General features: G+C 47.5%; 1 protein-coding gene across 3 annotated transcripts; it reads right to left on the minus strand.

Moving 5' to 3' along the window:
- Window positions 1-1216: 1216 nt before the first annotated feature.
- Window positions 1217-27762, minus strand: LOC105704475 (RB1-inducible coiled-coil protein 1). Of its 3 annotated transcripts, XM_012433705.2 has the most exons (13): window positions 27102-27762; window positions 26166-26473; window positions 25559-26038; window positions 19880-20088; window positions 15704-15992; window positions 14535-15471; window positions 14248-14450; window positions 13561-14152; window positions 11556-11852; window positions 11024-11449; window positions 10541-10885; window positions 9395-10315; window positions 1217-9057 (listed from the first exon to the last, which is right to left on the minus strand). In XM_012433705.2, the coding sequence occupies exons 3-13, from the start codon at window positions 25624-25626 to the stop codon at window positions 8944-8946; spliced, it is 4401 nt and encodes a 1466-aa protein (XP_012289128.1). In that variant the 5' UTR covers window positions 25627-26038; window positions 26166-26473; window positions 27102-27762; the 3' UTR covers window positions 1217-8943. The 3 variants fall into 3 exon arrangements, with proteins under 3 accessions (XP_012289128.1, XP_012289130.1, XP_012289129.1); XM_012433707.2 differs by having other exon boundaries at window positions 14035-14152; window positions 25559-26473; window positions 27102-27757; XM_012433706.1 differs by lacking the exon at window positions 27102-27762 and adding an exon at window positions 26768-26924 and having other exon boundaries at window positions 25559-26473.

Below are 27762 nucleotides of genomic sequence, written 5' to 3' on the forward strand. Positions count from 1 at the left end.
CCTCTTCCGAGGGGCGGCTACCACGTAACCGCAAACGCGGACTAGAGAATAAACGACGACCAATTTACGATTACCAATTAGGCAGTTTCTTAATCGGAGATATTTTCACAAATTCTGGCTCGCGCTGACAAAAATCGAGAGAGTTCTACATACACTTGTTACCAGAGATGAGTTGGGAGATTGCTCACGGGCTGGGTGGCACGATCGCATCCTGTGCTGCCCTCTGGTTTCGTACGATAGCTTTCACCGTTTTTTTCCCCCAAGGGCGGCGCAACGAATTTCTGGTAGGGCATCGCGCATTCGCGATGGCGGTGCCATCTACAAGTCGCCGTTGGCGGCTCACGTACCCGTATGGTAATACCATGCAGCAGTTGACGGTGGATTTTAATCCTCGGGAGGATTTTTCGCAGTATTCGACTCTCACATATACTCGTCGAATGTGGCGCCGAACGCACACATACAAAACGTCTCGACCCGTAGCTTGGCGCTTGGCTTGTTGGAACGCGCGAAGTTTCTAGGAGCGATCGCACTCACACAGATTCGCTGCATGAGAGTTCCGTACGCGACACCGACGCGTGCCCCAAAGCCCCGCATCACGTCTATTTCGAGGCAACAATGTACTTAATAGTAGTAAATAAGTAGATAAAGTCAAATGGAGCGTCATGAGTGTTCTTCCCTTACCATCAAAAGCGAGCAGTGTTGGTAAGCGTAGGTAGGCCACCACCGTCAACTGCCGCATGGTATTACCATCACGAGTCGTGAGCCGCCAACGGTGACTGGTAGATGGTACCACCATCGCGAGTGGTCGAGCTCCTATCAGAAATTCGTTGCGCCGCCCTTGGGGGCAAAAACGGTGAAAGCTAACGTACGAAACCAGTGGGCAGCACAGGATGCAATCGCACGATCCTGCCCGTGAGCAATCTCCCAACTCATCACTGACGTAACTGACGTTTCACGTGGACGAAATTCACTTTACCTGAATGAATTATTTATTGTCTATCGAAGCAGCCAATGATTGTCAATTCACCTTGGCATCTTTATCAGGGTAGATCTGGTTGAAATTTGCACTTCATTAATAACCGCTCCAAGGAGTATTATTTAAAGTCCTGTACACTTTACGTATAGAGACTGTGCGACTTATACCCAACTCATATTTGTTTGGCGCGAAACTCTGCCGAGTGTTTTCAGGGACACAAATAAGCAAGGTAGACAGACACCTCGATTGGACTCTTTATTTCGCAACAGATATTCCTGACGATCACAAATCCATAACTCGTTATGCAGAGATACAGGCGTATTTGTAGCGGTGTGTTCTCTCTCTCTCTCCTCCTCCCTTTCCTTGCATCTGTCCCTCTCTCGGTCGCCAGATCGCGAGACGTCTCCGAATGGGGCAAAGTAAAGGGCTGAAAAGATCGGCCCAAAGACGCGTCCCGGATCCCGTATTTTCTCCTCTTCCCGCGGGATCTCGGGCCTCTCTTCGGCCCTCCTCTCTTCCCTCCTTAGCCTCGAATCGCGACGCGGAACCTAACCTAACCCCTACGCGGAAAGACGGAATTTCGTCATCTTCGACAGATCTCGCCCTTAATCTAGGAAAAGAAAATAAAACTCCCGGTGTTCCTTATCGAGGCTTCGTCGCTATCGAGGAGATCGCTAAATCGAAATCGAGATTTGCTCTCTCTCTCTCTCTCTCTCTCCCCTGGAGACCCGAGGACCGACCCTCTTCGTCCGAGGATACAGGATAAATACAAGATGCGGAGGAAATTCCAAATTAAAAAATATAATTCTAATTATTATCCGCGTCGCACCGTGCAGGATCGTGGAAAACCATGAAATGAAAAACGCGGAGACTTCGACTTCACTTTTTAATTTTCTCCCTCGGTCGAGTGCACCTCGGAAAGTCGCTCTTCAGGGCTTCTTCGGGTCCCTTTTTTCCTCCCCTTGAAAGGTGGAAACATGTAATATCTTTATATCTTTTTATTTCTTTAGGAAACTCCTCTCCGAGGGCAACGGCCTACCGCGTTTATCTATTTGTTTATAATTATCTCCCTCGGCCAGCGCACTCGGAAAATCGCTCTTCAGGGCTACTTCGGGTCCCTTTTTTCCTCCTCTTGAAGGGTGGAAACATGGTAATATCTTTATATCTTTTTATTTCTTTAGGAAGCTCCTCTCCGAGGGCAACGGCCTACCGCGTTTATCTATTTGTTTATAATTATCTCCCTCGGCCAGCGCGCTCGGAAAATCGCTCTTCAGGGCTTCTTCGGCTCCCTTATTTTCCCTCCTTTTGAAGGGTGGAAACATGGTAATATCTTTATATCTATTTATTTCTTTAGGAAGCTCCTCTCCGAGTGCAATGGCCTACCGCGTTTGTCTATTAGTTTTTAATTATTTCCCTCGGCCAGCGCGCTCGGAAAATCGCTCTTGAGGGCTTCTTCGGCTCCCTTTTTTCCCTCCTTTTGAAGGGTGGAAACATGGTAATATCTTTATATCTATTTATTTCTTTAGAAAGCTCCTCTCCGAGTGCAATGGCTGACCGGGGTGTCCCTCTTTCTTTTTACTCTAGCGCATAATATTCTGTATATTCAATTCAGGGACGAAGCCGCGCCTTCCTGTGTGTGCGTACATCTTAATGACGTATCTCGTGACTGCTTTAATGTATTAATATTCCTACTTAGGCTACTCCTTCGTGCTAGACGGATGTACAAATTCGTGCTATTCGGAACTCCCGTGCAGCGCGACTTCGCGTTCCCTGTATACATATATTTTTTCTTCCCTCTCTCGCCCCTCAAACTCGAAAAAAATCAAAATCCCCGCGATTTCGGGCAATTTCCAAAAAAGACCCCCGGGCGCTTTATTATTCATCCTAACGTTAAAAATCATGCACCGGATTACCCGCACGTCTCGACATTCCCTGAAGTAATCGGATGCACTTCCAAGCCCCTTTATGCACGTCGCAAGTGCGCTCGGTACACATTATGCAGTTGCTCGTTAAATTTCGCTATAAATATCGTGAGTCTTACTATCTAGCATAGTGGGTGAGATCGAGGGATAAGAAGTGCATCCCTAATTGTCCCAGGTAACGTGCGGCAATCCTTGTAATTACATGCTCCCATTCATACCGTGCACTTGTCCTGCACTTGCGTGCACTTATGTGCCACCTAGAGATCCTGCACGGTGTCCGGCCACATTCTAGGCTCACAGTTATCGGTATTTATACAGAAATAGGTCCCTAGGTTCGGCTAAATTTCCATTTCCACGGTGCTGTGCATCAATCGAAAGTCGCTTCATCGATCGTCGACGCCGCTGGCCGATTTTTGCCCAGCCGGACCTCTTCGTCTCCTTTGACTTCCCATTTTCGCATATATCGATTAATCCGCGAAATCGGGAAATCGATATTTAACGATACCCCATATATCAGGCACGATCGCTTCCACGTGTATACATGGGAATACATAAAGTGTGTGTGTGTGCTTGGTCGCCGAAATACCCGCAAAAAGAAAAGCAAAGAAATCGAAAATCGACACAGATAGGTTTTATCATTCGCGATCGCGGTCGATCGAGGACATTTAAAAATTTTTTTTTCTTCACAGCGCTATCACATTTATCTCGCTCGTCGATTTTACGATTTTTGCTTTTCCCTCTTCCAAAGAACGTGCGAATTAATTTATGGAAACTCCACCGGAGTCCGGCCGGGCCTTGCCGAAGTGTTCGTGGCCACCATATAAAGAACGACTTCGGGCAATCGTAGCGGGGAGTATCGATCGCCGATCGATCGGATGAAGACTCGAAAAATCGTGGCGATCGATAAGTCTTAGCCTAGAGGGGAGTAGGGAAGAATAAAGAGATAAGGGTATATCCTTTAAAGGGGACGATTAGGGGGTGGAAATGAATTAAGTAATTGATCTTCAGGGCGTCAGAGGGCGGAAAAGGCCGGTCCCTGTTTCTCCAAATTTCCAGGATCAAGGATCCTCTCTTTTACGGGGAGAAAGTTGATTTTACTTAATGTGATCCTGCCGATATCCTTGACGATTGATTCGGAAAACCGAGTTTTCGGGGCTCTATGGTCTAGAACGAGGCTCTGGAGGTCTACGGGTCTAAGAATTATTTACTGGGGTCCTGGGGGGGGGGGGAGCAAGGACCTCCTCGGGACGAAGGACCCTCGCCACCCAGGATATATCAAGGATATGGACGACGAAGACGTTCTCGACAGCGATTCTATACACCGAGTGCGCCGATTTCTAGACTTGTGCGATCCTCGCTTTAATTTCAGATCCTTGGAAAACACTCGAAAATCATGTCCTGATACTTTAGAAATTTGTATGGATTTTTTTTTGCAAGAGATAGAGAGAGAGGAAGCGACGTCGAACGCGAGAGAGTCCTCCTCGTTTCCGCTGGAGACTGTAAAACGCCCAAAAATTCGTCGAAAGGCTAAAATCCGTAAAAAAATATGCGCATGTCGAGATACCCGGGGAATTTTCGATAACTAGACACTTTTTTCTCCTTCTTTTTTTTTTTTCTTCCGTCCGACATGCAAGATTATCCTCAGAAAGCGGACGGAGGACCTCGTCGCTCGACTTCCTTCCTCCTCTATTTTATTTCCTAGTTTTTCATTTCAGGACTTCGATTTAAATTCCCGAATGACTCTAAGGACGCGTTTGGAACATTGTCCAGGAATCGACGCATGGCCGTGCCGGGAATTTGACGGCTGCCGAATAACGCTCCTCGACGTTCTGGGAAACAGATCACACGGAGACTCCAATAAGGGCTCTACACTAATCACAGCTAATCGTACGAGATACTAAGCGAGCACGTGGCTCGCTGAAATGAGAATAATTAATGATAATTAAGAATTAATAATAGTAGAGTAGCTTAATCATAGTAATACCGTAGAAGGCCCTCGAGGTTGACACGAGGGCGTTCAGGAGTCGTACTAAAAAATCCTATCGGGAATCCCTCAGTGGAAGACGAGCCGGGAATTATTTTCCTCCCTCGAATCCCTCCGAAAAATCTAAACAAATAGGGAAAAAAAAAACGGTCTTTCAAAGAGCCATTTTCCGGGGATAATTCGAGAAAAGAGGTCTCGGCTCGCCGATTCTCGACCGTGTATGGTCACCGATCGCAGTGTATAAAAAGAAATCTTTACAATTAAATCCTACGTACCGAGCGCGCGCGCACGCGTCCGGCGAATTCAATTAATATGGACCGAAGGACCAGCTCGAAGGAGGCGAGAATTTTTCCACATACGCGAGAGCGTCTTCTCGTGCCGTGGGATATTTTTCCAGGGGTCGATCGAGCTCTTCGATCGGGAATAAAAAAAATTCATCGATTCGGGGCGACCGCGCGTGCGCGCGCCACGCAAAGGTCGCAACGCCCGGTGTCGCCGTATAAATAATTAACAGCGAGAAATCGCAAAAGCAGCAACAATGGCCGCTCCACCGCTTCCTGACTTTCGCAATTACGGTCGACGCCAGGTCGCGTCTCTTCGTCTTCTTCCGTTAATCTTACGTTTTTTCATTTTTTTTTTTTCGGTTCTCTTTCTTTCCAATTTTTGCATATAAAATCACAAAGCAGTCCCGTTGAGACTTCGCGAAGGATCCATCGTCAGGAAACGAGGAGATATATATATATATATAATAAATTTTGCGTCGTCCTCGCAGCTTCTTGAGATGTTCTCGACGATCGATGGAGGGATCGAAACCCGATCGCAAATCGATCGTTAATCGCTTGATCCGAGGCGAGGATCTAAATCGGCAATGACCGCCTCCGATTGGACCCTAGAGAAGGATCAAGCCTGCGAAATTATAATTCGCTCTCTTTCGCTGCGAGGACCGGAATTATAATAATTTCATCGCAAACCGACCACCTCAACGGGGACTAAGTCATTCGTCTGCGCTTTACACATCGCTAAAAAAAAAAAAAAAGGAAAAGAAATCCTCTCGCGTCAGAACATGAAAGACAAACTCGTCGAATTGGCGCTGTCGAGAGATCAGTCGAAGAGAAGAAACGACTCAAGCGGTGCTCTCGAAATACACGTATACGTATATACAAAAAATGAGCGTGAAGGGACGCTCTCTCGGTCCAGATTTTTGCGATTTTCCAAATAAATGCCTCCATTATGAAATTCCCTAGTTTCAACAAAATACATTTTTTAAACCGTAAAAAATTGAAGGTTCATCTTATTTACAGTTTCTTTTTTTTTTTTTTACAGACTTTTCCGCGGCCTAAAGTCTCCGCTCTAGAGGAGACTTATTTTTCTTTTTCTCTTGGCATCTTGTAAATATGTCTTTATCGTGCCGAAATCTCGATCAGACTACCTAAAGACGTTTTGTGATTTTCCAAAAAAAAAATGCCCCCGTCATGAAACTCGGTAGTTTCGGATAATACATGTTTTAAACTGAAAAAACCGAACCTTCACCCTATTTATAGCTTTTTAAACGTACTTTGCGCTCTACAGGAGACTTGTTTTTTTTCCTCTGTTTTCTTCCTTCGTTTCTTGTAAATATCGTTTCGTTATGTCGAAATCTGGACCGATCGAGGCGCTCCCTTGCGCGAAAGTATTAAAGTAATTTCCTAGCTGCTCGTCGAAGCTCCCCATTGATTATCTCCCATCGATTGCACGGCGGAGCCTCGCTTTTACAAAAGATCACCTTAAAGGTCTATGGTACCATTACGAATACATCTCGTACGCGAGAATATTGCACACTTCAACGTGTAGGTGTGTGTGTGTGTGTGTGTGATGGTCCCAGTATATACATACGCGCATATATACCGGTGTAGATGTGTGTCGTGTACGCGGTATACTTTTCATGAGACGCTTTTTTTTTCCACTTTTCTCTCGTTTTCCTCGGGTACTTGCCTAAACGTAAATCTACTTTCAGAGGAGACCGGACTCTCCAACGAGCCGAGCCTTCAATCTCGAAAAAGTCACAATTTCATCGGCTAGACGAACAAAGGGAAAGTCGCCAAAAACGCCGATTTTCCCCTTTTCGATGATGATCCAAGCTCGACTCGCCATCGAACCCGCTCATATCGCAGCATACAATTTCATTCTGCAAAAAACTTACGACTAAACTCTTGCTCTAGGTGGTGCATAAAAGCAGCGCGAAGAAGCCGACGAAGAAGAGCCGAAGGAACGTCCTCTTCAAGGTCTTCCTCGTCAACTTCCGGCGAGAAAACGGATGATGGGCCTTACAAAGGGATGGGAACTTCTAAAGCCTTTCGACTCTAAGGAAAGAAAGGAAAAAACAAACGATAGAGAAGAAGAAGAAGAAGAGGAGGAAAGGACAGAGAGGAAAGATCGAAGTGTTCGCGTTTACAGAGCAGAGAAGAGAGAGAAACGCGAATTGGAGAATCTAGAGGGGGGGAAGGAGGATAATGGAAATCTCGCGATACAGTCACAGCTATCCACAGCAATTCGGCAATTATGTTTCACTCGTTTAAAAATTATTTATATCACAATTAAACGCCTCGCACGCGGTTGGCCTCGGCCATGGCGTCACAACCGGGTGTTCCTCGTGTACTCGTTACACTAACCGCAAGATATTTCAGCGCACAGTACGCCTTCGTTATAACGTAGCTATACGCTCATTCTGGAGTAAGGACATTTCCTTTTATATATCTTTCACGTTGCATAACGTAGGTCACCGAAACGATGCTCACAGAAGACGATTTATGACGTCCGGGCGCGGGTTAAAATCGGCAGAACTCGCGTCAGTTTCATCTCGAGCCCGAAAAACGCGAGAAAAGTACCGATCTCCACTTAAGAATCGACTTTTGATTTAGAATTTTACATTACACCTTAGCCTTGGATCTTAACCTTTGAAATAATAATCCACCCTCGAAATAGACAAGATATTGCTGATAAGCGAAATGAAAGCAATCGCTTGTACCTTTCAACATCGACGAGACGTTCGGAAAGGACAAATTCCGCTCTTTAACTCTACTTAAAGAAAAAAAATCACATTCCCCTCAAAGTCGGTCTCGCTTAGAAGCGCTTTACGGAAATCAAGATTCATTCGAGCGGTCTTGGGTGTAATTTCAATCATACTCTAGTTACATCGACCGATTACAGTACGCTACCACGAGGTGCTCTCCACTACCGGTTGGATGGTAAATAATTCTCGCTTTCCGGGGAACTTGCAAACTCCAATTCGATTAAACAGGTCCCTCGAGTGGCCTAGAAGTGTGAGCTAGCGGTACTCTACAATTAGACCGTTTATATCCGTCTAATGTATGCAAGTACTTGGACATTGACGCACCTCCGACAACGATCGGACTGACCAGCGTGCTCTTGTTGCGACGATAAAAAAAAATAGTAAATCAGAGAAATATCGGGTCTGAAGTAACCGGTGATCGATTGTCAATCGACGATCAATCGCACGCAGTGTAATTTAACGTTTACTCGCGGTACAATTTAACGTTTAATCGCGGTATAATTTAATATTCAATCGTGGCATGATAGAATGACTCCACTCCAAGTGGCAAAGAATCGGAGCTTGTGAGTTGGGTCCACAGAATTCGACATTAAAAAAAAAAAAAAAAGAAAATGTTCTCTACATCCCCTATATAATTGCTCGCGTTATAACGGGATTGTACTGTACTCTTAAAGTTAAGAACAAAATAATGAAGAATGACCACCAATCGAGGTTCTCGCGAATTTCCGCCTCTACGTGTCCCTTCGACGTTTCCTCTCCTGATCAGTCTTCAAGGTGCTTCTCGAGGTGTTCTTCGCGTAACCGATAGTCGGCGCGATTTCCAAAATACCGTGAGACCGGATCAGAAGAGTGAACGAAGACTTCTCTTCCCCTCCCTCGCCTTGTCGAGGCTCTCCAGCGTCTTCTTCAGGGCTTCTTACAGGGCGAGGGACGAGCTGCCTCCTCCAGGCGCGAGTTCCTGAAGAGGGTCCTTCTCCAGGGACGAGGTTTCCTCCTTGATCGATTTCTCGAATTACTGCTCGATGCTCCTGCAAACCGCTTCGATGTGGTCCAGGTTTCCAGTCACCGGCTTCAACCGAACCCTGAAGAACTTCGTACCTTGCGGCACTTTGTACCGATTTCCAGACTGCGGAGAAAATTGAAGAACGATCGTTAACCACTTTTCCGATATACAGGGTGTCACAGAAAATAGTGGAGAACTCGCTTCTGGAACATTTCCAGTGTTTACCCAACCCTCGAAAATGGGGTGAAAAAAATCCTGCGCTATTGTTCTCCTCAATGTTATAGATGAACCATGAAATTAGTCCTATTTAACGTAATTAATCATTCAATTAATTATTACAGATAAACCATGAACTGTATGTGAAAAAAAAAATGTTTTCTTTCTACCATATAGAAGTATAAACCGCGTCTACCGTTTTCTGAACACCCTGAGGAATATACGGACACCCAACAACACCCACCTTCTTGGCATGGCAGTACTCCTTACTGACAACCTCGCCGATGGTGGCGAGGCGTACTGGAGGCCCGCCCGGGACGGCCTGGAGTTCCAGCATCGGCATGGCCTCCGGGTTCATGAAGTAGAGGGTGATGGTGTCCAGCAAAATGGTGTAATTCTCGTGTAGGGCGTCCCAGTAGACCGAGACGATGTCCCCAGGATTGCAGCGAGTGAAGTTGACGCGACCGAAGCTGAAGAGATAATCGGGCAGGTTGGCGAGCCTGTTCCTGACCATCGCCTTGACCAAAATCGGCGACATGAAAAAGTGGCTCCTAGCAGATGCCGGGTCCTCCCCTCGGGCTAATTCCGAGCCAATCGCGGGTTCCTTGCTGACGGAAGGCTCGAAGATGACCGAGACGGAGGCGCTCATCTCCTTATCGCGACCCTCGGTGGCGGAAGTCGGGGTTCCATCCGCGACCAAGTCCCTTCTGGACCTCTCCTTCACGAGCTCGATCTCCAGGCGCACCTTGTCGTCCTCCAGGGCCATGACCTTGGCCTCGGCGGTCTCCTGGGCTTCTCGGATGCTCTTCAGCTCGGCATTCAGCCTCTTATTATCAGCTTCCAGGGCCTCGAGCTTCCTCGAGAGACAAGCCGGGTCACCAGCGGCCTCCAGGCGCACTTTCTTCGATTCCGAGACCTCGGCCTCGTCGCTGTTGCTGTGCATCTCCAGCTCTGCCTGGTCCTTCTCTGCCCCCAGGCCCTTCAGGGTCTCCTCCAATCCAGGACCAGCTTGGCTCGCCTTTTGTCGCTTCTCGCTCAACACTTGTCGGAGTCTCCCTCTTTCCGCCTCCAATTCTCGGATGCGGCTCTCCCTTTGTTCCAGGATCTTCCACTCGGCCGCCATCTTGGACTCCAGCCGCAGCTTGTCCGCCTCCAGGGACTTGATCTAGAAGTGAAACACGGTTTTAAAAATAACACCCGGATAGAGACCAGAATTCCGGTTACTCTGACTGGGTTGGATCGTTAAATATGCCCTTACCGTATCTCTGGATAAATCTTTTAGCCAGGTGCACGTGGTTGCGTTAACCGGAACGCTTTTTGATTGCAGGGTCTTAGCTAGATACGTTATTTCCTGGAGGTCCTCAACCCGTGACTCTAACTGACTGCGTACCTTTTTCCCTAGACTCTGTTTCATCAAGCTCTCGGACTCCGTGAGCCGTCTGATGGTATCCCTGTATTTCTCGCACTCCTCCGTCAGAGTAGTCACCCTCAATTCCTGGAGATCCATGCGATCTTTCTCCTCGGCGGCGCTCATCACCGCCTGGTTCAAGATGGCTTGCCTCTCGGCGTCGTTTCTCTCCCTAGCGATTTTCAGCTCGTGATCCAACTTGGCGGCGCATTTGCTCCTTTCCTTCTCGATCGCCGCCACGATGGCTTGCGACTTCTCGGTGTTCATGTCCTCCTTTAACTGCGCGATAATGGCCTCGTGGTTCGCCCGTTCGATGACGTCAGATCGCTGAAACCAGAGTAGACAAAAATCAGGATCTCTTGTACAGGATAAAAATGAAAAACTCGTGATTTCCTGTATAGCGTAAAAATAGAAAAAATCATGATAAATCATAAGCTCGTTTGATTTGAGTACCAAGCGCTTTACCTCCATCTTATCCATGCTAGCCTCGTTAAAGCTCTTCTCCATGAGCTTGAATCTGCTGAGGATGGTCGGCACCTCGAGCTTATAATCTATCAACAGCTTGTCGGTGGCTTCCTTGACCATCTTCTCCTGGTCCGCCCGCGCAGCAACCAGGCTGGCCTCAAGTTCCTGGACCTTTTCCGACCGGCGAAAGAGCGACTCCTTAAGCTTGAAGACCTCCACGATGTGTGCCTCGTTGGCCTCCTTGATGGCGTTGATCTTGTCCTCCTTGGCTTGCTCCAGGGCGACGTTCAGCGACCCCAGACAGGACTGCAGTTTCTGCACCTCCGCCTGCTCGGCCTCCAAATTCTGTCTGATAGTGCCCACCATTCTCTGATGCTCCGACAACTCCGTGTCCTTCTCCAGGATGGTCTGCTTCATGGTCCTGATCTGAAGGCACCACATGTCGGTATGTAAATTGCGATTTGTCGGTAGAAAAAAAAAAAAAGAAAGATATATCCAAGACCATGATAAGGTCTTAGACCGTGATCCTCACCTCCTCCTCGCGGCTTCGAATGGTCTCCTCCAGGTCTTCCAGTTCCCGCTCGTGGTCGATGATGAAGTCTTGCTTGAACTTCCGGAAAGCCCACATGCACTCCTCCGATTGTATATCCAGAGCTCTTCGGATCTTCTCTACCATCTCGTTGAAGTTCTTCCTTTCCAGGTTGGTACTTTCCCTGATGGCAGCGAGCTCCTCCCGAAGAGCCGGCAGAGTTTCGCAAGCCACGGCCTTAGTCGTCCTCAGGAGACCCTGAAGACGCTCCACTTCCCCACGGGTGTTGCCGAGATTCTCCTAAAACGTCAAACGTCAAAATCTGTCCCCCACCTGATGTCGCTCTCCTCTTCGGAGGGTTTGCGCATTGTCGCAACGTACATTCACGACATTACACTTCGGTACTTTACAAAATCCACGCATCTCCGTTCTGAAGGAATAAAGAGTCGATTTAAAAGATAAATAAATAAATACTCATCGCGTCGTAAATTCCCGAGTTTATCATACAGATTGATTATTACTTTACTTTAAATGGGTGTACCGAAACGATTCAAACTTTACAATATATACATGAAGGGTATAAAGGTACTGAAGCTCACAAGTTTCGATTATTTTTTTTTCTCTAATTTGTTTATAGATATTTAAACAATTTATTTTTTTAATTAAAAAATGAAATTTCACTGGTGTCAGGGCCTACCTTATGGCCTCTATATTCACGTTGTAAAGCTTGAAACCCTCCGTTAAGTTACTCGATAAGGAATACGTATCGTGCAACATGTGACATGAAAAAAAGTTATGTTAAATATTAAATTGATTATAACGGGTAGAGTTGAGTAGATAAGACGTGGACTCGAGTTAATATAGACCTCGACTTATCGGCTCCCAAGGGGATGAGAGGCATATGTCATTCGTTATCAAGTTAATTACATCGATATTCATTCGACAACGGTTAGGATGTAAACGAGCCGAGCGATGTCAAGAAAATGTGGATATTGTCGTGGGAGAGATTAAGGGGAGAGGGACTTGGGATATCGGGTGCGACGGCAGCTATCCTGAAAAGAAAATTTCCGGGATGTAAATAAGGCACAGCAGGAACCGACCACCGGGGCCCCGAAAGGGTTAACAAGCAGTAAAAGTTAATTAAACACCGAGATATCGTTATTTACTACGGACTGCATACTCACGTGCCAACCTACTTCAACAAACGATAAGGCGTAATGCAAAATACCTAAAAGAAAGATATTAAAAAAAAAAGTAAAAGAAAGAACGAGCATAAGAACACCTTCAAGCTCTTCAAGTACAGCGAGTAAGCTGAAGGATCGACCCGTCGAGTGGTGTGCAAGAAAAGAAAAAAAATAGAAAAAATTGCAACATAAAATCAACAATTCCTGTACACTTAAAGTCGTCATTAACATAGTAAAAGGTGTAATCGGAACGATTTTTCGTGCATACCACTCCTCGTTAAAAAACAAACTGGTGAGGATAAACGATATTGAGGAATTATGAGGAACAAGAACCTGAAACAAAGAGATGAAGATTAGTAGGAAGACGGAAGACGTACAAATTCTGTGCGAAAAAAGGAAAAGGTAAGAAACCGGAGAAGCGGATCCGTTAAAGGAATCTGAAATAGTTGGAAATGCAAGAGAAAAGGAAAAAAAAAAAGAGGAACCAGTGCAGCTAGCAAGAGTACGAAAAATAATTATTAGAGAAAAGTTGCCGGAGAGGGTGGGATGATACTTAAATTATATACAAGTTCGCCTCTGGATTTAAATGCACTAGTTGCACCTTGAAGTATCTCAATTCTAACTTCAAGTACAACACGGTGACAGCTGATTAACCATTTAAACCGAGGAGGAAATTCAGCGTAATAAATGTAACTAATCCTGAAGACCAATACGAACGTATTGTCTGAATCTTAGCGATAAAATATACGAAGCGAGCAGAGGGAGACAACGGAAGAGCGAGAGGTCCTAGGACTACATTGATCGCTGACGTAGTCGTCCAGTACCTGAAGAAGAGAAAAGATAGCCTGGTGTTGCGAGTCCTCAGGGTGCTCGCTGAGGCTGCTGGGCAGAGACTCGTCCATGTAAAACTCGGTGCCTACGAAGTCGGCAGCATTGGAGACCCCCGGGCTGCTACCGGGGCTACCGGAAGCGCGTCCCTGGCGAAGCTGCTCGCCGTCGCACACGGGTCGAGTCGTGGAAACTGGGTCCGGGTTTCGGTTGGGAGGAAACGTAGAGGAGGGTGTCGGGTTCTGGCGGGTTCGCGAGCGGTCGTTAGCCCTGGAGGAGGCCTCCGGGTTCTCGGCGCACTCGGCCAGCGGGCTCAGCTGCGTAGGGCGCTCCCCGGAGAGGCTGGGGAAATGGAAGGAGCCGGGCTCGCTCGACGACGAGGAACGATTCAGACAAGGGTCGGCGATTTTCGAGCTGATCGGCGAGGCGTTAGTCGAGGTGGATGAGGAGGGAGACGATGATCGACCAACCTCCAAAGGCTTCTGGCGACGCTGCTTCCCGCTCTCGTAGGAGGTCAGCTTCGAGTCCGCCGTGGCCTGGCTGATCTTCTCGAACTCCTCGGTGTCGGTCTCCGACTCGAAGCCGCCGCTGGGGGAAAAAAAAAAGGAAAACAAGGATTAGATGCCTTCCTCGGCCCGAAACCGCTACTCCACGTAATATACATTCAAAGGACATGAGTTTACCGGTCCCCAAGTGTCGGCGGGCCCTCTCGTTCCTGGTCCTTGGCGGCCTCGTCGGTGTTCTTGTCCTTCTTGTCCTCGCTTCCGTCCTCGGTGAGACTCTTCGACAGGAAGAACCGGGTGATGCCGTCCAGGTCTGGCGCCGACAGCGCCAGCGCGAGGTCCGGGATCTGCTCTTTGAGGGAGTTCATGTCTTCCACCGTGAGCTGGGTAAAGATCAAGTTGAAATTCAGATACAAGGCAAACTCAGAATTAAATACAACAGGTGGAAGTAGATCCGATCGACCAACCTTAGGCAAGTCGGCGTCGAAGACGGACGGAGCTTGGGTGGCGAATGGCGGAGGAGTGTCCTCAAGGCCCGGGAACAGGGTGTTCAGGAAGTGGCCCTCGAACTTGTTCTGGAACTCGCGTCTCCTGGCCAGCTCGTCGCTGTGCACGGTCAGGAGCTGGCAGGCGAGATTGCTAGCCCAGACCAGGAACGCCTGGGAGAAGATCCTCCGTCTGACGACCTCGGCGACCGCGTTCATGTACATTTGCGGAGCTAGGTGTATCTGTTGAAGGACTTCGAGGTGTCGCCTGAGGCGCTTCAGGCTCTCGTGGTACATGACCAGCTTTCCGTCGACCTCCATCATCTTGTTCTCCACGTACGTGATCCACTTCAGCCTGTGGTAGATGTTCACCGAGAGCTCCTCCTTGGCCTTGGTGCACCTGCGCCTGATGTCGCGCAGCTGGTTGTGGTTCTGCAGCATGACGAGAAGCTGACGACGGTGGGACATGCAGAGATCCGGCAGAACGCTCGCGTCTCCCAGATTATTCGCGCGGTTCTGGTTCTGCAGGAACCCCTGGGCGAGCTCGCCTTGCTCCTGGACCAGCTTCTTTGTCTGCGCCATCAGTTGCTCCAGGGCGAAAAGGCGCTCCCCCAGGCCCTTGATCTCTTTCATGTCCTGCTTGTTCGCCGCCTCGACCGCCGCGTTCACCTCCGTCTTCAGGGCCTCCATGACGCGCTCGTCGAACTGCTCCAGACCCCTGGAACACTGCTCCGCGACCTGCTCCAAACTGCTCTGGTTGTCCTTGGCGGAGATCCACTTCAGCAAGCTGAGCACCTTGTCGCTGCTAGGGCTCTCCTCCTCCGAGGGCATCTCTTCAAGGCTGAGGAATCCCTCGGCCTGGGCTCGCAAAGCGGGCAGAATGGGGATCTTCGACAGGGTGCCCAGATCGTTGCTGAAGCTGCAAGAGTATTCCAATTACATTAACCTCTATCTCGCTCTTTCACCTACACTCCTCCATGTTGACGAGTAAAAAAAAATGTCCATGTTGACGAGTAATCAAAAATCCCCAAAAAATCAATTTTTCCCCATTACATGCGGGGCTGATGAAAAACGTAATTTCTTTACATGATCAAAAATCATTGGTTTAAACAAAATATATGTACGGTCTTTGGAATTATTTTAAGACCCACTTGTCGAGGAGCTCCATGTGCTGCTGCCTCTCGGCGAGGTAGAGGGAGAAACTCTGGTGGAGGAGATCGGCCCTCGACTGGAACATCTGGGTGATGTCTTCGAGGTTGGCGACCACCGCCGCCCATCCTTGCTGCTGGAGATGCTGATCGTGGACCAATCTCTCGCAGATCCTGGTCTGCTCCCTCGCCAAGCCGCAGCACTGCTGAGCAAGCTGAGCCCTTGCGACCAGGGTGTGGTAGGTCGCGGGCATCGCCAGCGACGCGTCGATCTGACTCTGAAGGTCGACATCTGCAAACGTCAAAGCGAAATTAAACCTACAGCATTTTCCGATCATGGCCCAAGCCCTTATACAAAAATATACATTCCCATATCCAACAAGAAGTACACATAATAAAATAAGAATATATTTACACGTCGCAACGCGCCAATATATACCATGATTACCTAAAAATTGTAAATAAAATCAGGGTTTAACCAGTACCGAAAAACCTAGCTCCACACAGTACATCGCAAAATACACGTAATAAGTCTGTAATAAAATGTGACAGCCTCAAGAAGAAGGAAGGAACAATTAAATAAAATAAAACACGAATCCAAAGAAGCGAACAACGCATACGATCCAACTTAAAATAAAAAAGGTCCACGTAAAATCTGGAGTTACGCAAACGTCCCTCCCACCAGGAGCCACCCACGTGGCCGCCGAAAGGTCAGTCGGGCGGACGAAGAGAAAAACAATTCGCGAAAGTTTACAAACAAGGGATTATATATAAAAAAAAAACGCATCCTTGGCCGGAGGCGTTGGCTCCGCTCCTTGGTCGGGGGTCAAGGCCATCGACCGAAGACGCAGAACAAGTGAACAAATGAACAAGTGCATCCGAAATCCGGTGCGCGTCCCGGAAACGCGTGATCGCGCCACGTTTTCTTTTTTATTTTAATTTTTAATTTTTCAATCGGGTCACGGGATGATCCATGCATAATCGATCGGCGCATAATTGCTCGACGAGGGGAGGTCCCCCCGCCGGCGACGAGGTGCGTGTTTCCGCGACGGAAGCTCCGCCGACCTTGCGGTTTCCGCGGCGATTAAGCGCGAGGGGATGCTTTCGGAGCGCCGCGAAATTCCGTTGCGTAATACCCGCGAATTAATGACGGGTTACGTCAGACGGTTCGTATCATCCTTCGCTGATAAGGGTTCACTCGCGGAGTATCTTTTTCTCTCTCTTTCTTTTCTTTTCTCCGCTCCGAGACTCCAATGAAATTTGAGGTTTTCTTGAAAAACCTACCTTCGCAATTCTAAATTGAGATCAGAAAATTATAATTGGAGTTGAGGTTAAAAGAAAAAATCAAAATTATCACAGGAGGTTCATATCATCCCGCATAGATAATAGGACAAATCGAGGAGTAATTATTCTGAAATTAAAAAAAAAAAAAATCTCATTTAAAATAAAAAAAATAAAAGAGTCATGCGTTTCAAAGCTCCAATATGAGGTTCTAAAGTCAGGAGAGATTCATATCGCCGTCCGCTGATAAGAGTAGAAATCGCGCAGTCATAACCCCGAAATGACTAAATTCCAAAATTCCCGAAAGAGATTAAAAGAAAAAATTGTGATTAAACTCGAGGTTACAAAACAGAGCCGTTCATCTCCTCTCGGAACCACGGACTCGAGAATCCCCATAAAATCCTAAAATTAAAGGAAGATAAATCCTGGTAATCGAGGTTAGAAAATCGGCATATATCGAATCGGAGGTTAGAAAATTGGCATATATCGAATCGAAGGTTAGAGAATACCGCGGAAGCGTCTCCGGCCCCTTAGGATATACACGTATCTTGTGACGTGCACCTCGGTATATTTTTAACGCTCTTTCAGCCGCGGTACCGAGAATTTTACGCGCAACTGTGTCAACTATATTCCGACTGCACGTGTGCACGCGACGCTAGGCAGAGATGCAACGGGTGCAATGGATATGCAATGGATTGCACCGAGGTCGGCGCGGATCCTCGGCCGAGAAGGAGACGCGCCACGCGGTCTGCGGATCGACAATCGACTCCGATTTAAATATCGCCAGGGATTGAGACATAAACTAGCTCTCCTCTGGTCGATCGAGTCGCCCCTCCCACGTGGGGGGATAATTCTCATAGATTTATGCATTGCACTTATCGCCCCGTCCACCGCGTCGAGTCTCGATAAGGACTCGCCGATAGGATGACTTTTTCTACGCGCCGCTATTAATTATTGATGATCAATCCGACGTACTCGTGGAAACCCGTTTACGCCACGGCGAGGTTAAATCGAATGCCGATCGATACGCATCGATTCCCATCGGCGGTAATTCAATGCGGGATCTCCTTGCAACTGCAAGTGCAAACCACTGTGCACACGGCTCTGTCTAATCAGCCATGACATGAATAAATTCGACCCGCGACCCAAATCAACTGGAAATTGTCATTTGATCTTCGACCGAGCCTAGATTACCGAACGAAATGCGATTCCGAAAATGAGATGCCGAAAGGAAAAAAAAAAGAAAAATACATAGACGTAGATAAGGATATACAGAAATTTCTTATTACAAGAATCTACTCAAATCGACTCGAGATTGTCACTCTATCTCCGATGGGGGGAGTCCGTTATCCCTAGATGGAACGATCGCTCCTTATGATTTTAATAATAAAAAATAAATAAATCAATAATTAATGTACACATACAGGGTAATTAAACTTCTTTTACAAACGCCTAGGGAGTTTTTTTCCAGTAGGAGAAAATTGCCATCGACGATCTCGCTACAATGCCAGAATCTACACGTTACATTACCGACACGTGTCGCAAGGAGTCTTGTCATCGTCCTATGTAAATTTCCTAGGTATGATCTCAACAAGGCGGTGCACGTGGCGCATCGAAGGTGCGTAATCGAGACGTGAACAGGTCTCTCGAATCGATTACACGGAGGCCATATCGGATCGCAATTACGAGCGTAAAAGGGGAAAAAAGAAAAGGAGGGAAAAGCTTCTAAAATGATTTCGCCCCCCTCGTTCGAGGTGCTATCACGGTTTGCGGAAGTCGATCCCGCCGATAACGATCGTCTGTCGGCTGTTAAGCGTTATCAGGGTCCACGTAAGGACCCTTGTCACGGATTCCAAGCCCGAATGCCGGACAGACGGATTATCCGGTAAGGTTGCAACTGAACGTCGGCGATACGAGAATGCTTAATCGGCCGTGGCTTCAATAAAGCCGATTCACGACTCAAAGTGGCCCGAGATTATCGCCCGATATATACGAGAACTGGGTCAGAATGTCGATCCGCGATGTCGGATGTTCAAAGTCTGGTTTGGTCTACGAGTTGCCCCGAAACTTTTTCTTATCAAGTCTCCGGGGCACGCTTCTTCATCGTCGAGATTTAAAATCCACTATTACGAACTAGTGACGAGCAAACGCAGGACTTTACTCTTGATCTTGGTCTTGACAATGATCTTAACGCTCAATTCGAGGAGCTGTTCACTCGGTAATCGAAGACAAGGATTTTCCTCTTTATAAACCGATAACCTTCGATCATAATCGATAGATAGCAATGCGATTGAAGTATTCCACGACAATGGACGATCGGCCATAAATTCCTGGCCACTTCCAACAATTTCCAGTTAATTTACAGCCGATTTCCGATAATTTCGAGCATTAAAAAATCCACAATCCCTCGAACAACCACTCGGCATATATCTCGGCCCAGCATCGATACACAATACCCGCTGACCATACAAAAAAAAATAAATAAACCTTATTTTACACCCACACAAATCCCAAAGTTTAAGGATGAAGACCGCCAACTACTTCTTCGCGTTCCCTTTAAACCGGAATAATTCTGAGCTTCTCTCCACCAGCTCTCGATTTTCAGGCAGTGACGCCAGTTTCTCGCCAAACCAAGACCAGGACCAAAATTTGCTCATCACCGATCCGCCCTGGACCTCGAGGGGCACCCTGAAGAGTGACTTCTGGGAGGAAGAAGTCGCCTCGACCGCTGGAGAAGCAATCGCGTTTACGAGGTCGAAGTGGCACAAGGAGACCTCGTTAATATCTCGCGATTCCCTCTTGAAGAAGTACGAGCTAGAAGATACCAACTCGTTGCCGGGTCACTGCAAACAAGGTCCAGATAGGAGGAGGGGAAAAAAAACGTCCGAGTGTACGCACCGGAGCCGTAGTCTATGCTGGGCGTGGGTGGATGATGGCTCTCGATGGCTGCTTTGCTGAAGAGATAGATCGGATTGGTGTCAGTCCCTGCCGAGTAGGAGCAAACGCGAGCGTTGGGTTCCAGGCTCTCGCCTCCGCTCATCAGCAGAACCTGATGAGCAGCCACGACTCCACATTCCCTCTCGATCGCTTCCTTCAGCTGGGAGACGCTGCAACAAGCCATACGAAATTACAATCAAGTCATCCAGGACGAAATTGCATTACTCCCTCGCCTCAAATTACAAAAAAAAATATATATATAGGAACCATAAATAATAAAAAAAGTAAACCAAGCTAAACCTGACCAATCGTCAGCGTGCCAATGCGACGCCTCAAAATGACAAAATGCAATGACGTCGTTGTTAATCAATCGTTACCCCACCCCCCTAAAATACCCTTAATTTAAAAAAAAAATCATTTTCGGAGTATAGAGCTGAAATGACATTTTTTTTAAGGGAAGTCTAAAAATGTTTATAAATATTGGGATAGAGATGGAAGTACGGAATTCTTCTTCTTTCTTTCATCGGGAAAATATCGTGTACGGTGTGATACAAATGGTATCGCGTTTTTTTTTATAGCTCTTATCTATTTGTTATCTCCGTCGCTTCCCCATTCGTTCCCGAAAATGTAGGATATCGTGAAATCCTTATCCCTCTTCGAGGTGCACATCGAGTCCCGTTACCGCGATTATGGATTTCAGGAAGAGAGAAGAAAATCCCAAGCAAAGGCCGGAGGAGGGCAGGCCACTAAACCGGCCTTAAAGGAGGGAGGAGGAAAATAGAAAAATAAAAGGAAAGAGGCCTAGGCGATATCCCGGGAGGTTAAGCACCTCCTCGGGTGCCCTAAAACCTTTTTTCGGCCTGAGGTTTTATGGTGCTTTAAATTGACCTTTCTCCCGAGCTCCGAGAACCAGTTCCCCATTTCCTCCTCTTAAAAAAAAAGAAAGGGAGAGGAAAAAGGAAGAAACTAGAGGAAGAAAAAAATATGAGAAGCAACTATTTCCCCCGTACAGAAAAAACCACGGCTTTACATAACCGTTATCCTCGGTATTTCAGCACGTTGCATATCACGTTGTGTAGGCTGAATACCAAGAAATAAATGATCATTGCAAAAAGTGCGATCTGGAAGGTGTCCTTTTTCTTGTCTTCTTTTTTGTAGTTCTAGTATGACCAAGTATTTTTTGCTTTCAGCGAATTCGTCTAAGGTCGCCGATTGCGCGGGCGATTGAAATCGCAACTCGAATTAACCAAAGTTTAACTGTTTTACGCGGTTTAAAGCGGCCGTGAACCAATTAAACTTCGATTAACTCGAATTTTGGAAACGGGCCTTGTTCGATAATATGAGTTTTTCGTGGCGAACGGTGGAGTTTTAGTACCCCATATATCTTTATTATGCATTTCTTCCAGGTTTTGCAGCAATGAATCCAAGAGCCAAGCCGAGAGTACCGAAAGAAGCGAAAGTGGATAATTAAACTTCGGTTAACTCGAATTTTGGAAACGGGCCTTGTTCGATAATATGAATTTTTCGCGGCGAACGGTGGATTTTTAGTACCCCATATATCATTTTTATGCATTTCTTCGAGTTTTCGCGGCAATGAGTCCAAGAGCCAAGCCGAGAGTACCGACAGAAGCGAAAGTGGATAACTAAACTTCGGTTAACTCGAATTTTGGAAACGGGCCTTGTTCGATAATATGAATTTTTCGCGGCGAACGGTGGATTTTTAGTACCCCATATATCTTTTTTATGCATTTCTTCCAGGTTTCGCAACAATGAGTCCAAGAGCCAAGTCGAGAGTACCGACAGAAGCGAAAGTGGATAACTAAACTTCAGTTAACTCGAACTGTGGAAATGGGCCTTGATCGACAATATGAATTTTTCGTGTCGAACGGTGGATCTTTGGGACTCCATATATCTTTTCCATGCATATTCTGGAGTTTTTGCGTCAATGAATCCAAGAGCCAAGACTAGAGAACCGAAAGTGGATAATTAAACTTCGGTTAACTCGAACTGTCTAAATAGGCCTTAATCGACAATATGAATTTTTCGTGTCGAACGGTGGATTTTTGGGACTTCATATATCTTTTCCATGCATCTCTTCGAGTTTTCGCGGCAATGAATCCAAGAGCCAAGACGACGAGAGAGCCGGGAGCGAAACGAGAGGGGATAATTAAAGAGAGGCGAGAAACGAGGCCTCGGCTACGAGGCCGACCCGCTTTTCAGCGCGATCGTAAATCGCAAATCGCCGGATGGTGCCTTTTCCCCCGGGTTTCCCCTTAAACGAGGATCCCGCTTTTCCGAGCGAGCGCGTCGCTTTACATTCGCCTCGGTCGCCCCCGAAAAGAGAGCCGTTCTCGAGATGCTCGATTTCCAGCGAAATATATATATTTTTTTCTTTATCACGATCCTGTCGCGGGCAAATTAAAACGAATAAAAAAAAGAAGTTCGAAACCGTATTCTCGGTAACGCAACAAATAGGGAAAATCCACTCTATTTTACCTTAATCCCGGCGATGATCCACGAAGAAACTTCGCCGCGTGAGAAATTTCAATACGAATTTATTTATGTAATTAATAAAACGTCAAGATAGATTGTACCATCGTAATAAAATTCTCGGAGTTTGGTTAATGTCATTTTGGAATTTTTTTTATTTTATTTATATTATCCGGGATTTTTATGGGTATTTGTACGAGGGAACTCGGGAACATGGCGATTTCGTTGAAATTCAAGGAGAATAAAATTCCCCCCTTCCCCCCCGACGAGTGCGCGGCGAATCATCGTTCGTTGTCCTCCCGCGACTTTGTTCGCCGGTCGGCAGGTTCGTCGGATTATTTTTAGAAATTTCGTAAGGCAGATTTCCATTGATTATTGTCCGCCGAGTGAATCACGCCAGACTGGGAATTTATTCGAGCGGAATGACGACGGCTCGGGGCGCACAAAAGGGGCGAGTGTAAACCGGTCGGCGATTTGCACCTACCGAGAGGGGTCTTCCTCGGGAATTATCTCCGGCAATTTTATCTCCCGAGATAAAACATAAGGGCCCCGACCGGACATAGATACCGCGTCCGCAGCTGCCCAGAGAAATCGGGAGTCATACGGCGAGACGAACTCTACACCGTCGAGGAATGAAGAATCACATCCAAGATGTTCATCTCGCTTAACGAGACATCGATGGGAGTCAGGAATTATCTGCAGAAAATTTCATCCCGCGAAATGAAACCATCGAGACGCAGGAGGAGTTATCTCGAAGAACTTCATCTCGGAGATGTAACGTCGACGAGAATCCCGGAATTTTTGTAAATTTCATCTCGCTAAATAAAATATCCTTGGAGTCGGGAATTCATTTCAGGAACGGATTTCATCTCGCGACATAAACTGACGGGATTTATCCGTCATAATATATATATAAATATTAACTCGGAGGACGGCAAGAAAATCGGCGATCCACGCTAAGCGTGTCCAGTCGATGGGGGATCGTAATCGCTTCGCGGTATCGCGGGGGCTAATAACCGAGGCGGCGTAAAGAAAGAAAAAAACACAACAAAAAAAAAAACGAACAGCGAGGCAGATGTGCGGATAGAACATAAAGGCCGCGCAATCCGGGGGCGCGGCGCTATATCCGCGGTAGCAAGTAAACTTAGCCCTTTGCTTGCGACACGAGTCCGCCATCTTGGCTACGGCTTACGTCGGCTTAACCGTAATGACATAACCTCGACGCCCTTAAACTCCCCCGTTGGTTCACGTATAAACGTTTCTCCAGAGATTCCGAACTCGTGGCCCTTAATACAACGCGAAACGGGAGGAGAGACATTTGAAAGACTCTTAAAAACAATTCCAGACTTACTCCGACCATGAGATCAAGGTTAACCACAAGGGTTAAGGCGGCACTAAAGCAGCACCCGAGAGATCAATTATACAAGCTTTCCTCCGACTGGAATTCCCCGAATCGTCCGAAACATCGCCACGCGATTGTAGGGACTCTGAAGAAGGTCCCGGTACTCGTGAGATTTCGTTTTTATCGAATAAGGGGGAAAAAAAAAATTGAAAATGTCGGTATAAGAATTATAATCGCGAAATCGAGACTCCGGCGTGACTTTCGTGCTTATCTGCCTTAAGGTCTGCCCGGCGACAGGTTTTTACGAATAGAAAGATCATTAAGGGGATGTGAAAGTGGCATCCGAAAGGTCAATCGTTCATAAAACTTTTCTACGAACTGGGTGTCTCAAATCGTTTCATACTTTAAAACGTGAATATGGAGAGACCCTAAGGTAGGTCCTGAAACTCGCGAAATTTCAGTTTTTATAAACTATTTTCAAAATACCTATAAACAAATTTGAAAGGAATGGAAATTTCATGAGTCTCAGGACCTTCCCTATAGTCTCCCTATTCACGTTGTAAAGTTTCAAACTATTCGGTAAACCGAGTTGGGAGGAAAGTTTTCATAAACGAAACCTCTTCGACGCCACTTTCACATCACCTTAAGGCGTGATTAATAAGTAACGGCGAGTGACAATTAAAATCTCTCGTCTCCTCTAGCTTGATTCTCCATCGTGGACACTCGGACGAGTCGGCTCGTATACTCCCCCGCAATACGCGGTGCATATTCCTCCTCGTTGCATCCAATCCTTGCGTTAAAAGCTTCTTCAAGTCGTGACGCAACGACGCGTCGCTAACGACCTCCGAATTTAGCATTAAGGGAGCCGGGGAGGGCATTCAAACAAAATTGTTTTCACAGCCTGGGCCCTAGAAAAAAATCCCTCGTTAGCCCGCGCTACGGATTCCCCTCCCCTCTCGGCGCCATTTTTGAAAAAGTTCTGAGATCTCCCCGAAGAAGAAGTACAAAAAAAAAAATATAAAAAAAAACTCCACTGAGAGGAGTGTTCTTTCCTTGAGCCGGTCGCGGGAAGGGGTTGCTCTGGATTTATTACAAGTCTCCGGGGCTTATATGCGTCTGAAGAAAACAGAAGTATAAATATTCCATGGAAAATAAGACGCGTTTATATTTAGCTAAGTTATCGGCGAAGACGGGCATTGTCGTTTCCTCCCCCTCGCGGATAGCGCGAGAAGAGAACGCGACAATTAATAAGAAAGGCCTGCGTTAAATTTTAATGTGCAATTAATGGCTAAGTAACGACTAAGCGAAGGTCGGATGATCGAACGTTTCGATGTTATCTATCCCAGAAGAACTTCTGTCGTCGTTACCGCTTTCAAAGGAACGTCCGTTTGACGCACATTTTCTATGCCTTTATCTCTGACTCCGAAAGCGCGGAAAGGGGGAAAGAAAAGTTTTCCGCGTGGTGAAAGCAGTCTGAAGGGTAAAAAAAAAACATGTTGCACCCGTGCCAAAGCGCGAAAAGCTACTTCGGACTTTCCTTCATGGGAAGCCTCACGCTTCGTAAACTCGTGCTAATTATATCCGTGCATGTGCACATCGTTTTACAGCTTGTCCTACATTTGCCACCATCGACTAATTTTCCTTGTTCCCCACTGAGGTGGAGATGCATTCAACGAAGTAAACTCTTGCCAAAACTCAGGACGTTATGTCCTATTAAATTCTACTCGTAGGATGAAACGCATTATTAAATCTAAGCTTTAATGGATCATAAGGAACTAGATGGTATGTTAAGGAATTATGGAACTTACCTTTGCAGTGCAAGCTTTATGTCGAAGGTGATGGTGGTGCCAGTGTCCACGTGAAATATGTACAGCATCTTTAAGCCGGTCGAGCTTCAGCGCCTTTGAAAATACTGCCGTAAGGAAGCACCTCTCCTGTGGGTCGACACCGGCATCCGGATGTCCTCCTACCGTTCGTCGACGACACGGCTTCTTCGGTCTCTGGTAGTCAGCTTGATCGGGGCCGTACCCCACGGATTCCACAGCTCGCGAGGACGGCCCCCGTTGATCTGGGCCTCATTTATCAGCAAACTTTTGGCCGCCTCTTCTCCACTTCGAAAACGTCGGTCGGTCCTTCTCCCGGATCTTGGAGATCGGTAGCAAGTTTCATTCAGATCGTGGAACGATTGCTCCCTCGGCGTAGTAACCGTAGTTTTGGCCTCTTCGAGTCACCAACGATTATCAAACTCAGAGGTTTCCAAGAGTTGCTTGGGTTTCACAGAGCAACCCCTGCCAATTGTTCATCCGCTTTAAGATTCTTATCTATCCTAGATATTAAGATTTCTCCGCTGCGTTCGGCAATAAGGAACGTATTCAGAGAGCATATAAAAACAAGTAAAAGGACACTTGTCCTAACCTCGAAGGACTCGACGTTTCTTTGTTAACGATTTCCCTTGCATGAAGGAATCGACCGAGCATGCGACGTCTCGCAACTTCCTCGTTCCTCCCCAGGATGTCCAATGAAATGCCTTAACTCCTGTCTCTCTTTCAAGGAACTATGTATTTCATCCCGATCTCCCTTCTAAAAGTACATTTCCAGACAACCCTTATCGAAGGTTTCACCCGTCAGTCCTGTAACTGCCTTCCCGTCCAGTTTCTCCCCTCTATCTCCCGCAACATTTAATCCTCGGTCTGGTCCTCCTAACCTTGCTCCTGCTCGCTCTCCTGAAAGCAAACACCCCGCAAGGTTAACTCCACAAAGTCTCTTCGAATTCCTCCTCACAGGATACGTAACGTATCCACCGAAGACCCTAAAAATCTCGCACTCCATTTTCCCACTCACTCGTTGAAAACCATCCACTCGATCACACCACCCCCCTTCCATAACCACATATCAAACATATTTATCAAAAACCCCTCCTCGCAAGAGAGGTTATGTCCACCGTTAAACACTCCACCACTCTCGCCCTCAATTTTCTCACTCACACACCTCGTCACAAACCGTCCTCCCAAACATACCTCCGAACATCCGTAAATATTTATCAAAGAAAAAGGCCTGAAGTCAGGAAGAGGGTTAGAAACGCGGTTACAAGCCCCGTAGAACATTTTAAAATAAACTGTCATTGTTTCGGAAGATGGCTGCGGGACGAGGGAACGACCGCGTCGGAGCGGCTCGCAAGGGCTCTGCGCGATGCGGTGACGCCGCTCGATCAGCTGCTCGGCAAAACAAAGCACTCACGCGCACTTTCGCGAGACAGGTCGGAACGCGTCCCGCTCGATCGCGCCTTGACTCACGTGCGCCCCTCTCGCTCCCCCCTCGCCTCTTCACCGATTGGCCAGGGCGTCCTCTTACCTGAGTTCGGCCGGACAGCTCGCCTCCCGTCCAGGTTCTCCGGGCGATCAGGTTCGACGGTGACCTAACCTCGCGTCCCCTTCGCCGTGAGCGACGCTCGATCAGCTGCTCGCCAAAACAAAGCGCTTTCTCGAGGTCCGTTATCCTCCTCCGCGAGTTTCCCCTGTAGCCGGCGATCCTCGTCCCCGATTGGTTGCGGCGTCCCTTGGCGGGCCGCGATTGGTCGCGGCGTCGTCTTCCTCGAGTGGCCTCGTCTCCCGGAGTTCGGGTCGAGCTCCCCTCGAAGGGCGACTTCGGGCCGCGGTCTCGGGACGACCTAACCTCGATCCTCGACGACGGCGACGCTCACGGCGCGTCGCGTCGACGGCTTCGGCTGCGCCGCTGGCGTGCGCCCTCCGAGAGACAAAGGACTCGAGTGCTTGGGATCGACGCGACGCGCCTCGGGTCGGCGATGGCGTCGTAGAGGGACTCGGCCTGCGAGAGGTCGAACCGAGCACAGCTGTCGACTCTCGTATTCCCCGTTTCCCCGGCAGGAAGGCAACTAGCGCGGCCCGCTCGCGCTCGACATCTCGATGCTCCGTCTCTCTCTCCTCTCTAGCGCGCGCGCGCTCTTGACATACGCGTCGCCAGCTGTTTACTGCGGCGATCCGGCTGATCGGGC

This window comes from Orussus abietinus, unplaced genomic scaffold, assembly GCF_000612105.2.
Source record: "Orussus abietinus isolate OABI.00-Male unplaced genomic scaffold, Oabi_2.0 scaffold6, whole genome shotgun sequence".
NCBI lineage: Eukaryota > Metazoa > Arthropoda > Insecta > Hymenoptera > Orussidae > Orussus > Orussus abietinus.

Coding starts and splice junctions, on each gene's coding strand:
- LOC105704475 (XM_012433705.2), bottom strand. CDS start 25,626: ATGCTGTACATATTTCACGTGGACACTGGCACCACCATCACCTTCGAC. Junction 20,089..25,558: donor ATAAAGCTTGCACTGCAAAG/GTAAGTTCCATA, acceptor GGCTTGTTGCAG/CGTCTCCCAGCTGAAGGAAG. Junction 14,153..14,247: donor CCGCCGACACTTGGGGACCG/GTAAACTCATGT, acceptor TTTTTCCCCCAG/CGGCGGCTTCGAGTCGGAGA.